The sequence below is a fragment of the Littorina saxatilis genome, linkage group LG13, assembly GCF_037325665.1.
Source record: "Littorina saxatilis isolate snail1 linkage group LG13, US_GU_Lsax_2.0, whole genome shotgun sequence".
Classification (NCBI taxonomy): domain Eukaryota; kingdom Metazoa; phylum Mollusca; class Gastropoda; order Littorinimorpha; family Littorinidae; genus Littorina; species Littorina saxatilis.
The window spans coordinates 23635496-23649574 of record NC_090257.1 but is presented as its reverse complement, the minus strand read 5'-3'; the positions used below and the strand labels follow the sequence as shown (position 1 = coordinate 23649574).

The 14079-nt window shown below is 45.0% G+C and overlaps 1 protein-coding gene across 2 annotated transcripts in view; it reads right to left on the bottom strand.

The window, feature by feature from the left end:
• LOC138945320 (uncharacterized) overlaps positions 1-13868 on the bottom strand; it is a 44025-nt gene extending 30157 nt beyond the window's left edge. Inside the window, exons 1-5 of one of the 2 annotated variants that reach the window (XM_070316740.1) lie at positions 13592-13868; positions 9562-9783; positions 2911-3112; positions 2151-2383; positions 1377-1522 (exon numbers count right to left, since the gene is read on the bottom strand). In XM_070316740.1, the coding sequence (XP_070172841.1) occupies positions 1377-1522; positions 2151-2383; positions 2911-3112; positions 9562-9783; positions 13592-13715 (927 nt within the window). In that variant the 5' untranslated portion in view covers positions 13716-13868. Of the gene's footprint in view, positions 1-1376; positions 1523-2150; positions 2384-2910; positions 3113-9561; positions 9784-13069; positions 13357-13591 lie in introns of those variants that run through there. The other variant, XM_070316741.1, reaches the window with a different exon arrangement.
• Between the last annotated feature and the right edge of the window lie 211 nt (positions 13869-14079).

The window sequence follows — 14079 nt, the reverse complement described above, 5'->3', positions numbered from 1 at the left end:
TGGGTGACGTTTTCTCTTGTAAGCTAGTTTGTTTCAACGACGCTCGTAGATGCAACAGCCTCATCAAGATCGAACTACCACCACCCCCCCCCCCCCACCCCTCTCTGTCTGTCTGTCTGTCTGTCTGTAGGTGTGTGTGTGTGTGTGTGTGTGTGTGTGTGTGTGTGTGTGCGTCAGTGAGTGCCTGCCTGCCTGCCTGCCTGCCTGCATGCCTGTCTGTCTGTCTTTACTAGCGCGGGTTATTTTGCAGGAGGGGGAATGAGCACGGACTGTGAATGCAAACAAAATTGTTTCGGTAATAAAATATCAAAACAATGTCTTTGTTCCGCGCTTCCGCGACATGCAGACATAACAGACAGGTAAAGGTTTCATTTGCTCACAAAACTGTGCGCTCGCTCGTGTGTAGGCCTATTTTGTCTTCTTCTTCCTTTCACATTTTCTTGAATTACCAGGTTTATTTGACAATAATAATGGCAGAACGCGCTTGTTCGAACACAACGAGCAGACACACACAGCTAGAGCTTGAAAGCAGGCCTGCCTTTCTGCCTGTTTGCCCAATTGTCGCTGTGTTTCTAGATGTGTTTTCGTGCGTGAGATGGTATTTGCGAGTTTACCTCCGAGAAAGGAAGGATATCTTCACATGAAATTCGGGTAATTGGAGATTAACATGTTTTTGTTCCCATGTCAGGGCATGACGGAACATGCGAGTCGCTCGTCCAATTCGAGAGACAGTTACGGCTCGTATTTCCCTCGTTATCCGTTCGTGCGTGTGTGCATCTCTCTCTCTCTATCTCTGTCTATCTCTGTCTCTCTCTGTCTCTGTCTGTCTCTCTCTGTCTCTGTCTCTGTCTCTGTCTCTCTCTCTCTGTCTCTTTGTGTCTCTGTCTCTCTCTCTCCCTCTCTCTCTTTTCGATTCCCACTCAGCGCACGAGTGTCGATCCGGCCAACCACCTTTGTCCCATTTTGGGGTAATCCTAGACATCAGCGCCTTATCCCCCCCCCCCTCCTCCCCCCTCCCCCCCCTCCCCCCTGTCATTTAGTAGATGGGGTGACTCCCCTCTCCACCACCACCCCCCCCCCCCACACCACCACCAACCTACACACACACACACTTACTTGGGGCGGGGATATAGCTCTGCTACAAATTCCATTGGCCATCGCGTTAGTACTGTCTTAGCTGAGTAAGCGTTATTTCGCTGGCTAAGCAACAAGCAGCATTCAGATATTAGTGCACAGCAGAGTGTGTATAGTAAGCGCATTTCCAAATAGCCAATAGCCGTACAGCCGTACACCTAGCAATCGGTGGATGCTGGACCCTGTGAAGTCGATAGTAACTGACCTCACAGGACTATATGACATCGTCTCCTTATCCTTACCTGATAGCCTGGCGTGCCGCAGCAATAGTCCTCCGAGAGGGGGTCCCCTGTCCTGTAGTAGGCGGCGTGACCAAAGTCGGCCAGCTTGAGGGTGTTGTCCGCGCTGACCAGGATGTTGGCTGGACACAGGTCACGGTGGGCCACTCCTGTAGTTGGCATAACAGAGGACAGTAGCATGTGCACGCGCGCGCACAAAAACACGCTCACACACACAAACCCGCGTACGGACGCACACACACACACACACACACACACACACACACACACATACACACTTACGCTCATGCGCGCGAGCACACACACACACACACACACACACACACACACACACACGCGCGCGCGCGCGCGCGCGTGCTCACGCGCACGCACGTACACACACACGCGCACACACACACACACGCACAAACACACACACACACACACACACACACACACACACACACACACGCCATAGAACACAAACCGTCCCACCTGACAGGTGAACGTACTCCAGCGCAGAGTGCAGGTGAGACTCCTGGGCTAAGATGCACGAAGCTAAAGTGGGTGCCACCCAAACAGGAGAGAACAGAACCGCGGCGTCTGATTCGTTGAAATCACAGCAAATCTCAATGTCAACCAATTCAACAACGCGGCTGGCTTCCACCCGGTTGATAACTTTCTCATGTACCTCAGCCCGTGCCACACGCACACCCACACCCACTTTTTTTTTCTCTCCTTCTCTCCCCCTCCCTCCCCCCCCCCCCCCCCCACCACCCAGTCTCCCTCCTTCCTTACCTGACAGGTGGACATACTCCAGCGCGGCGTGCAGGTGAGACAGGTACCTCCTGGCCACGGACTCGGGGATGAAGCAAGCGGAGTGGGCACGGAGGAGTTGCTCCAGGTTACCGCTGTCGCAGAACTCCAGCACCAGTCCCAGACGACCCTGGTAGCTGATGGTGGTCAGTAGACTGACCACGCTGCTGTGCTGCAGGCGTTGGTGGATCAGCATCTCCTCCGTAATGTCCTTCCTGACACCAGTTGGGAGAGGTTTCATTTGAATACATTAGGATCGACAAGAGTCGTCACGATGCTTGAAGATAAACCATGGCCACGTCTGTATTTCACTGTCTGTGTGTTAGTGTGTTTGACTGTGTGTGTGTGTTCGTGTGTGTGTGTGTGTCTCTCTCTCTCTCTCTCTCTCTCTCTCTCTCTCTCTCTCTCTCTCTCTCTCTCTCTCTCTCTCTCTCTCTCCCTCTCTCTCTCTCTCTCTCTCTCTCTCTCTCAACAATATATCCACGCTTTCCCATTGCAGTTCTTGACTCCTTACATGAAAGTCAATGAAAGTTGGTATTTTCTCAAACGGACAGCTGCCAGAGGGGCTCCGTGCACCTGAACGTGACAAGTTCAGTAACTTTAAACCCTGCTCAGAGCGGTTGGCAAACCTTCTCTGTCCGTGTAAACGATCAAGTAAACTATCAACAATCTATCCACGCTTTCCCATGAGCTTTGTAAACAAATATTTTCTGGCAGCGAACAGGTTAAAGCCTTTGGTTACCTGAGGTTGGCGGGCTGCTTGCGCTTCCTGCCAGACTGGAGCTTGATGGCGACGGGCTTGCACTCGGAGTCCCGACGACACGTGCTCTCCCTGATGTCCTGGGCTAGCAGCAGTGTGCCCGACCGTCCCTTGGCGATCAGGTTCAGAGGCCGGTAGCCTAGGGCAGGCAGGTCAGGGAGAATGGCGTCGTAAGACTTGTTACCTGCAAGGGACAAAGATAGAAACGTGAAGGGAGAAACCTGTTATGCCCGTGTGACCGATCATGTCAACTATTAACAACCTGTCCAGGCCAAGACAGAAAACCAGCATCACATCGTGGTCTCGCATGTATAGATCATCAGCACAAATTTGCACAGAATGTCCTGTGGTGTTGAAGTGTAGATGCCCTGAGGAGTCTCATGTAGCCAGGTCTGAGAAAAAGGTGTCGTAAGACTTGTTGCCTGCAAGGGACAAAGACAGAAAACCTGCATCACATCGTGGTGTCGCCTGTACAGATCGCCAGCACAAATTTGCACAGAATGTCCTGTGGTGTTAGTTCAGATGCCCTGAGGAGTCTCGGGTAGCCAGGTCTGAGAGAAAGACATTTACCTGCAAGGGACAAAGACAGAAAACCTGCATCACATCGTGGTGTCGCCTGTACAGATCGCCAGCACAAATTTGCACAGAATGTCCTGTGGTGTTAGTTCAGATGCCCTGAGGAGTCTCGGGTAGCCAGGTCTGAGAGAAAGACATTTACCTGCAAGGGACAAAGACAGAAAACCTGCATCACATCGTGGTATCGGCAATGCAAACTGGCGGGAATAAAAGATCATTCTGGGCCGTCCCGTCCCGCCTTGGAATCAGGTTCAGGGGCCGTTAAGCTAGAGCAGGCAGGTCGGGGAGAATAGTGTCGTAAGACTTGTTACCTGTAATAAAGACAAGACCCATACACTTACAGTGGCCAGTATTGTACATTATTCCCCCCTCTGCTTCTTTACCTCTGTAAACTTGTAGAGCTAGTTATTTTTCGATAATGACCCAGCAACCAAACAAATAACGAGCCAGCAACAGCCTGAATCCTCGATAGTGCAATGGGTTGAGAAGCTGTTCTGTTTTGGTACTACTTTTGCGACTGAAAAGTTCCGAACGCTCTATACGTACGAAATATACATCTCTGGAGCAAACAATACAAACATACCGCATTTAAATTAACAACTACAGGCCTGAACACATGAATCTCCATATAAAATCCATGAGTTAGGTTGTTTTCTGAATCTAGATCTGCCGTGCACACACCGTTCATCACAAGCAGATTCCCAAGGCAAGTAACTCATACTCTTGCCGACAAGAGTAGTTCCCCTTCTTTTAACGCAGTTTCTTCGACAACACTGACTGCAATCCGACGGTCAGTTTTCAACAATATTTCATTTTATAAACAGATCACACGCAACCAAATGCACACATCTCATCAATTTAAACAACATAAAGCGGTTTCATACACTATTTTCCCCAGAAAACTGAACTTCATACAGTAATTAACGTTGGAACACGGGTGCAAAAGTTCGTCTGCTAGTCCCATTTGACGAAAGAACATTATCCGAAACGATACTAAAACATAAACAGAACACACAATATCTGCCTTTACCGCCACAGCAGAATAACAGCATATCTGTGTACTTGATTTTAGTCTAAAACAGGGAAACTGACAAGAAGTGTTAACAGAATGGAATGATTTGCACGGAACTATACAACCGCGCATTAATCGATCGCCTGCGCAGGTTGACTGGTTGAGTGATTCGGATTCGATCAAACTTTCGCACAAAAACTCCTGTTTTCTTTGAATAACTGAAGAAAGGAGGAATAAAGAGGTTACACACCTCGTCTCAGTGATTATTAAAAATAATGGTCTCAGTTCGCGGTCATGAAAAAGCTCGCTGAAGCTCGCATTTTTCATGATCCGCCAACTTCGACCATTATTTTTAATAATCACTGAGACTCGGCATGTAACCTCTACGTAGGCGGCCAAAGAAACGCGCCACGGTCGCACAAACTGTTGCAAGTGATTTTTTTTTCAGAATTTTCTTGACCAAATTATTTTTGGCTGGCCAAGACACAGCAGGTGAGGTGTACTCTGACAATTGCGTGACCTCATTTCTGACACTATGACATCATAACATGCTGTCATCACCAATAGTCTAGCCAAGACTAAAAATAAAACCTTGTAGAACAGCACTTATTATAATTGATGGTATGTTGTATTGAATATAGAGAATACTACATGGCTTGTTGTGTCGTACCAGATTTACACGAGCTGTTTTTTTTAAATATTGAACTGCGAGCGAAAGCGAGCTGTTCACTATTTGAAAAAGCAACGAGTGTAAATCTGGTACGACACAGCAAGCCATGTAGTATTCTGTTTATCCTACATACTGTACTTGCGTGTATTTTACTGAAAATGTCTTGCAGACGAGGCAGCTAAACTTGAAGACGCTTGTTTTGGAACCTCGATCTCTTCTAAAGCCTCGTGCAATCTATTACGTCAAAGCAAAGAAACGTCACTCTGAAAGTGTGGCGTGACGTGTTAGTTCTAAATATTCATCGAGGGTAATTAGCGAGCGCAATTTTTGTTTCTATAATGACGTTTGTCTCGGTGACTTTGGCATCATAAGCAGTGGAAAAACGAGTCCCTGCCAGACTTGCTTGACATGACCTCAATTACATGATATACACACGTGTGATTTGAACGATTATTATCTCACGGGTGTCTCTCTCACGTATGTAGGATAAATGTTTTTATCCGTCATATCCACTCTATTATTATATATGACTTCTATGCATTGCATGACAAATTGTAAAATTGCACATCTTTGAAGAAAAAAACAGAGAAAAAAAAACAGACACTAAGCTGTGACCAAATAGTGACATCATAGCTTGATGAGGTCAAGACTTATTTTCTTTACAGCTCAGGGGATATTTTCAGTGGTGAAAATCTTTTCCAGCAAACATTTTTACTCTGAAATTTGACAAAACAAGCCAAATGTTGGTCATGTCTGCTGACTATCAACACCTACAATTATGTGAAATGTTGAGGCTTTTGCTCCCAAAATATCTGAGAAAACCTCAACTTTATTTTGTTACGACCATGACCCTACTGTGACCCCAACTTGTGACCGGGGTCAACCAAACTAGGGTCATGTCGGCAGATTATCAAGCCCTTAAAGTGTTCAAAGTTTCAAAGCTCTAGCTTAAAAAACACCTGAGATAAAATTAACGTCAACGTTTTTTTTTTTTTTTTTTTTTTTTTTTTTTTTTTTTTTTTTTTGCCAAGCACATCATTGTGGGGCTTTTAATGAATAACATGCATCCGTCCACTCACAATATATTTTCTTTCATCCTTCAACATTTACCACTCAAAAAGTATATAGTATCAAAATTAATGAAAAACTTTTTTCTTACTTGTACCCTTAGACAATTTTCCTTGGTTGCCCCAAGATTGTGTTACTATTTGCTTAGACCATAGCTTTTTTTCTTTTTTTTCCGTTGAAATATGTATTTAAAATGCATATCATTATAATTATACACACACAAAAAACACAGTATGACATCCACTATATACATCTTGGTGTAACTTTGGGTCCGTCGTTCACGTCCTGAATCAGAATTTTCTTGACCAAGAAAATTAACGTCAACATTTAAGTTTTTACGAATCGACACAAAGACCCCCCCCCCCCCCCCCCCCCCGCGTGACCCCAAAACTTGACGAGGGTCAATCACACTTGGGTCAAGTCCGGAGATTATTAATCCCTAGAGGTGTGCAAAGTTTCAAAGGTCTAGCTTCAAAAACATCCGGGACAACCTCAACGTTCAGGGTTTTTTTGTTTTTTTTTATAAATTTTGAGGCTTTTGCTCCGAAAATATCTGAGAAAACCTCGACCTTATTTTCTTACGACCATGACCCTACTGTAACCCCAAATTGTGACCGGGGTCAACCAAACTAGGGTCATGTCGGTAGATTATCAAGCCCTTGAAGTGTTCAAAGTTTCAAAGCTCTACCTTAAACAAGAAGGGCAAAGCCCATACGACTCACATGCTTTACACATTTTTCCTACCAAAATACATGTGACCTTGACCCAAGGTCAAGGTCATCCAAGGTCATGCAACACAAAGCTGTTAATTCAAGACATAGGAAGTACAATGGTGCTTATTGGCTCTTTCTACCATGAGATATGGTCACTTTTAGTGGTTCACTACCTTATTTTGGTCACATTTCATAAGGGTCAAAGTGACCTTGACCTTGATCATATGTGACCGAATGTGTCTCATGATGAAAGCATAACATGTGCCCCACATAATTTTTAAGTTTGAAACAGTTATCTTCCATAGTTCAGGGTCAAGGTCACTTCAAAATATGCATACAATCCAACTTTGAAGAGCTCCTGTGACCTTGACCTTGAAGCAAGGTAAACCAAACTGGTATCAAAAGATGGGGCTTACTTTGCCCTATATATCATATATAGGTGAGGTATTGAATCTCAAAAACTTCAGAGAAAATGGGAAAAATATGAAAAATAGCTGTTTTTTAGGCAACATTTATGGCCCCTGCGACCTTGACCTTGAAGCAAGGTCAAGATGCTATGTATGTTTTTTGGGGCCTTGTCATCATACACCATCTTGCCAAATTTGGTACTGATAGACTGAATAGTGTCCAAGAAATATCCAACGTTAAAGTTTTCCGGACGGACGGACGGACGTCCGGACGGACGGACGGACGGACGGACGGACGACTCGGGTGAGTACATAGACTCACTTTTGCTTCGCATGTGAGTCAAAAACGCCTGAGCTAACATTAACCTCAACGTGGCGACCCGGACTTTGACAACGGTGACAACAGTGACGAAGGTGGTGACGCAGAGTGTGCAGCTAATGATGATGACAGCAGCGAATCAACAATGACACCCACCCCTCCCCCCCCCCCCTCCCCCCCTCTCCTTCATAAATAATGTTCAAGAGCACGATCACGTCCTGAATCAGAATTTTCTTGACCAAGAAAATTAACGTCAACGTTTAAGTTTTCACGAATCGACAATGACCCCCCCCCCCCCCCCACCCCCTTCTCCTTCATAAATAATGTTCAAGAGCACGTTCACGTCCTGAATCAGAATTTTCTTGACCAAGAAAATTAACGTCAACGTTTAAGTTTTTACGAATCGACAATGACCCCCCCCCACCCCCCCCCCCCCCCTTGTGACCCCAAATCTTGACGAGGGTCAATCACACCTGGGTCAAGTCCGGAGATTTTTTAATCCCTAGAAGTGTGCAAAGTTTCAAAGGTCTAGCTTCAAAAACATCCGAGACAACCTCAACGTTAAGTTTTTGTATAAATCGAACATGACCCCGCTGTGACCCCAAAATTTGACGAGGGTCAACCAAGCTAAGGTCACGTCGGGACATCATCAAACCCTAAAAGTGTGCACAGTTTCAAAGGTCCAGCTTGAAAAACATCCGAGATAACCTCAACGTCAAGTTTGTTGTCCACGGACGGATACGGATGAGAACTAAGACTCACCAATTACCCAAATGAGTCAAAAATCACTTGTAACTGTAGTCTCTGTACACTATTGTCCTTGGCCAAAGGTTCAAAGGTCCCGATGGCCTTGGGATATGTCGAGGGGAATGGTGTCAAAAGCAGTATCCAAGGCCGTCCCTTGGCGGTGAGGTAAAGAGGCAAAACCTTGAATCACCATGCAAACGCACTCAAAGGAGTTTAGAATAAGAAAGTGAAAGTGAGAGTAATGCATAAGAGTTAGCATAAGAATGAACAAGAAGAGCAAACGCTCGATCGAGTCACTTTCGCAGTTCTGAATATTATATGAGGCATCAGATGGACAGGAAGAAATTGCTATTCACAACACAATGAGTCACGTTCACATAAAATTTGAGCCCGGTCACTTTTATAGTTTCCGAGAAAAGCCCAACGTTAAGTTGTGTGTTGAACAGAAAAGGCTAGTTATCTCCCTTGTTTTTCTGATAACGTTCGTAAAAGGCTACAGATGTAAATACTTTGATGTAAAGAATAATCCTACAAAGTTTCAATCACATCCGATGAACTTTGTCAAAGATATAAAATGTCTAATTTTTCCTTTGACGCTGACCTGTGACCTTGAAAAAGGTCAAAGGTCAACGAAACCATCGTTAAAGTGTAGAGGTCATTGGAGGTCACGACTAAACAAAATATGAGCCCGATCGCTTTGATAGTTTCCGAGAAAAGTCCAACGTTAAGGTGGTGTCTACGGACGGACGGCCGGACGGCCGGCCGGCCGGCCGGACAGACGGCCGGCCGGCCGGACAGACTAACACTGACCGATTACATAGAGTCACTTTTTCTCAAGTGACTCAAAAATGGTTTCACGAGCAGACACGGTAGGACGCCACGTTTGATACTACCTTTATTTACGAGTTTTTGTCGAGTTTTGCGGGAGAAACCCTTCATAAGTACATTTAGTATCAAACGGTGCGACACAACTGTAGAGTTTGTGAAAACCTGCCTGAAGTGCGCTTCAAGGGAGTTTTTTTGGAAGTATACCGTACTCCAGTCGAGTTTTAGGGAAAGTGCTGTTATTTTTGTGCCAATTTTGGATGGTGAGCTGGATTTGCTGTTCCCGTAGCCCCTACCTGTTTTGATAGGTTTGCTGGGCAGGGACGATAGGGGCGGTGGGTATTGCTGACTCCACACGTCGTCCAGGTCACAGAGGAGGGAGTGGACCTCGGGGGGAGGCCCCTCCCCCTCCGGACAGCTAGTCTTCTCCCCGTCCCCGTCACGCGGCTCCAGGTCGCGGACCAGGGTGACGAACTTGTGCACAGCGCCGATCTGTGAGTCGCCGGACGCCGTGCCAGCTGCAACAAAGTCAAGCACACACTCAGGGATGCGAAAATACAGCAGCCCGCTCGCTTCTCAAGTACAGTGCAACACCCCTTTTCAGATCTCCCAATTTAATGAGATCCGACACCGATACATGCTCAGCCTGCCGGTGACCTTACTATTTTCTGCTTCTGCTATGACGAAGTCACCGAGACAGACTTCTTTTTTCTAAATTCTTTGTCAGTGCCTGGGAGATGTAATGGAAGAGCGCTGGTTCTGAGCGACGCTTAGTTCTCGAGATAGGTGTGACCACATGACGTCATTTATACTTTCGTCATCGAAGATCTTTCGTATTCCCATCAGTGTCATTTCCCAGTTCTGTGTTCTGCGGTCGTTTTGACTGACTTGACAAGTTGAGAAAAAGAATGACATTTTATTTTTTGCGAAGCAACTGATTATGAAAAGAAAAGAAAGCGTGGAGAAGTATGTTTGGGTCATGCAAGATTTTATGACCAACGATTTCTCCCCAGGAAGAAAATGAAGATGTCTGCTTTTCGTCTGCTTTGAAGGTAGGGAGATTTTACAGCGCACACAGCAAAATGCAAGTCGTAAGTTATTGGACAAGAATGTTGTCGTTCTTCTTTCTTCGAAGTACTGTAGATTTGTTCTTGGCCATATTTTCGAGCTGTGCATTGTTATAATTATTATAGGAAAAACACGTTTAAACGCAAATTCGCTAAGAAAGGTTGATCCTTTGCTCCGGAACTGCCATATCGTCGATATGGCAAAACAAAACATTCGGGATCAATTTGCGAGGACAGGCTGTTAGTGTTAGTGTCACGTTTTATATATGGGTTTGGAAGAACTGCTCATAATTTACATAGCACTCGGTCCTGTTCTTTTTTTTTTGTCACGCCCAAACCCGTTCTTTCTTTCTTTTGAGAGACGCAGCATTATCAGGGATGCGGAAATACACCAGCCCGCTCGATTCTCAAGCACAGTGGAACATCCCTTTTTGGTACCCCCCCCCCCCCCCCCCCCCCCCAATTTAATGAGATCCGACACCGATTATTGCTCAGCCTGGCGGTGACCTTACGATTTTTTGCTTCTGGTATGACGACAGACTTTTTTTTTCTAAATTCTTTGTCAGTGCCTGGGAGATGTGTGACTCAATGTTTTACGTGACGTGATGCTTCGCGTTATGACGTCTTCTCTACCTTATGGCGTCAGAGATGTCACTTTGGGATGTATAGGGTCAAGAAGAGAAGTCTTGGTTTGTTGAGTCGACGTCGTTTGTCATTAACTTGATTAAGACTCCCTCCATTTTAGGACTCTTGAGATTTTCTGTTCATAACCTTTGTAAATTTACCCCCATTTTCAGAATCCCTCCTTTTTTAAATCCTGATTATTTTCTGTTTTACCCAGATTGTTGGAGGCCTTAAAGGTGGTGGGTGGGTGGGGGTGGGGGGGTGTGGTTCCATTGTAGCAGTTTCTAGTTTTTAGTTACACTGTGCATTTGTTTTCAAATTTCAATATTATTTTTGTGTAGGTAATGCCTTCTCTGATTTGACTAACTATTAAATTGGTTTGACTGAAAGCTTTTTTGTTTAATTTTTGAAATGTGTGTTTCTACTATAGAAAGACTATTTTTCTAATGGGAAATATCAACACGTTTTGGGCCCGTGGACGTTTCTGTTAATTGGCTTGCAAATTTGAAAAGTTACTAGGCCGTCGGGAAAAATGGACCCCTGCACACTAAATCAAGATTAGGTTAATAATCTCTTCCCTCCTTGACTAAAATTAAAACGACACCTACAAGGCTACATGTCCCTTGACAAGTGCTGAAACTTAGCCCTGCTTTCCTGAACTCTGAATCACATAGCAACAAAAGCTCTACCTTTCTCAGTTTCTGAACAAGAATTCAACGTTGTAGCCTAGCAATGTGCATCTGGCACGTAGCCTACTCGTGTTGATCCTGGTGTAGTTAATGTGAATTGGTCCAAGCGATTAGATTAAAAATGAAAGTCGCTTGTTCATTTCAATGCTTGATGATATTCTCTCAGGTGCCAGGAGATTGGTTCTGCATTACTCTCACTTAGGCCTAAAAAAAAAAATAGGTGTGGTTACGGTAACCCGACCTACCCTAATTTTAGGGGCCGAACCTATAACTTTTTATTGCATTTGTCACAAAAAATTTTTTAAAAAAACGAGTGCAAAAAACGCAATGAAAGCGAAAGCGCCCGAGTCGCACACTTATTTCCCTGTCAAGTAGGTTTAATTTGTACACATTAGAAAAAAAAGTTTTAAAAAAAAAGTGATTGCCTACCTTCCTACCCTATTTTTTTTTGGCTATGTTACCGTAACCACACCTTCTTTTTTTTTTTTTTTGCCTTACTCATAATTGCACATGTCATATAATGCATTTAAAGCGCTTACTTTCCTTTGTTTCTCAGGTCCAAACGATTGTAACGGCTAGAAGGCGAACCCTGTCAACTGATATTTGTGACCCTCCACCACGGAATGAGTCGCATGTCACCTTTGCATGATTTTCATATTTTTACATTTTCCTAAAGAGTATGTTATGCTCTATCCAGTGGTGAAAACCGTTTTAGAAAAGAGCAAAAACTGTTTGAGTTATGAGCCTGTGACTAAGGTGACTCTCACACTGTTACAAGACACTCCCCGGACTTATATTAAGCCTAGCGCAGAACCGCGCGAGATGACATGCGACTCATTTCGTGGTGGAGGGTCACATTTTCTCCGGAGCCATTTCTCGGCACTGGCCAGTCACAAGCATTGTGTCCAAATAGTGACAGCGGCGCCATATGTTCTGAAATAATCCTAAAAAATAAACTGCATTATTATCGGGTCAAAATGTTGACAACAATTTGAATCGAAACAACAGTCAGTTTTGGCTGTATCTTTCTGGAACTGCAGGGCACGGTCACAAACGATTTCTGGAACTGCCTATGCCGTCTTCTTCTTCGTTCATGGGCTGAAACTCCCACGTTCACTCATGTTTTTGCACGAGTGGGTTTTTACGTGTTTGTACCCCGCCATTCAGGCAGCCATACGCCACTTTTGGGGGAAACTGCCTATGCCTAAAGTTCACCTTCTGGAGTGTTTTACTTCAATTAACATGAGTATGAGCACACAGTAAAGTGGTTTCCAAGGAAATCACACACTGATAATGAGCGACACATTCGCCATAGACTGCACGGAAGCTCGTGTGACTGAATAGCAATGAACCCAAACCGCCTGCCCTTTGGAAGATCGCTGTTGAAACTTTTCTGATACCGTGTAGTCTAGCGCCCAACCTACCTTGAGACAAGAGGCATGGCGCTTTGGCGGTGGATGGGCAGCTGTCATGGGCTGTGGAGTTGTCACCGCCTATCAGCGCATCCATTTTGCGTTTCTTTCCTCGTTTTGCAGGCCTCATAGTGGGTCATACTAATCTACACGGTTGAAGCTGTGTGGGTGAAAAGTTATGTCTCGACATGACACGTCTCTGCTCGCTTCAAAGGCTTCTCTATTTACCACGTTCTGTGTCTCCACTTCTGAGCGTTATGGCGGCCCAGATCTGAATGTATTACGTTTACTGTGTCTAGGAAGAGGCGTCACTGCTCTTGACGTCATTCCACATCTTCGTATCAGATATGACGTCATTTATTGAGCTTCTTGTGTTTGGGCTGACGTCACTGATTCTAATCTAATGGAGGAAAATGAGAACGAATAGATGTTGCCGTAGATTTTAATAATCGGGTGCAAATAAGAGATACCCTGCACTTTCAAATGCTATAGTTTAGACCCGACATGCTGCGTTTCACAAGTAGCGGGACTTACCTTTGTGTAAAGACACCTTTGGGTTCGAACATCCTGGTTCTGATTTCGTCAAACTGTGTCTCCGATCCCAGTCTTTTCTGCGATCCGAGTCTTTTCTTGGGGGTGACTTATCGCCCATAAACATGCAGTAGCCGGACCGCTTTTCCACTCCGCCGACAGGAAAGAAACGTAACACATAATCAGCAAACTAAACTCAGGAACGAAACGAGAACGAGATAAAATGGCTGGAGGTTTTCGGCCCAGAACAGGGGGCTCGGAGCTCCAGTATGACGTAGCTTCCTGGTTCGAAACTGTGTCGTCGAACGACGCAAGTACCGATTAACAGTTCCGCGGCTATTTTAGATTCGCACATGCGCACATCTTTTTTTACGAGCACTTTTGCTTCTTTTTCCTCTTCCGGTTTCCTTTTTAGAGAAAATGCGCATCCGCAGATCGTTTTTTCGAGAGTTTTTTTTTTTCTTCTTCCTGTTCCGGTTGATTTGAGAAAG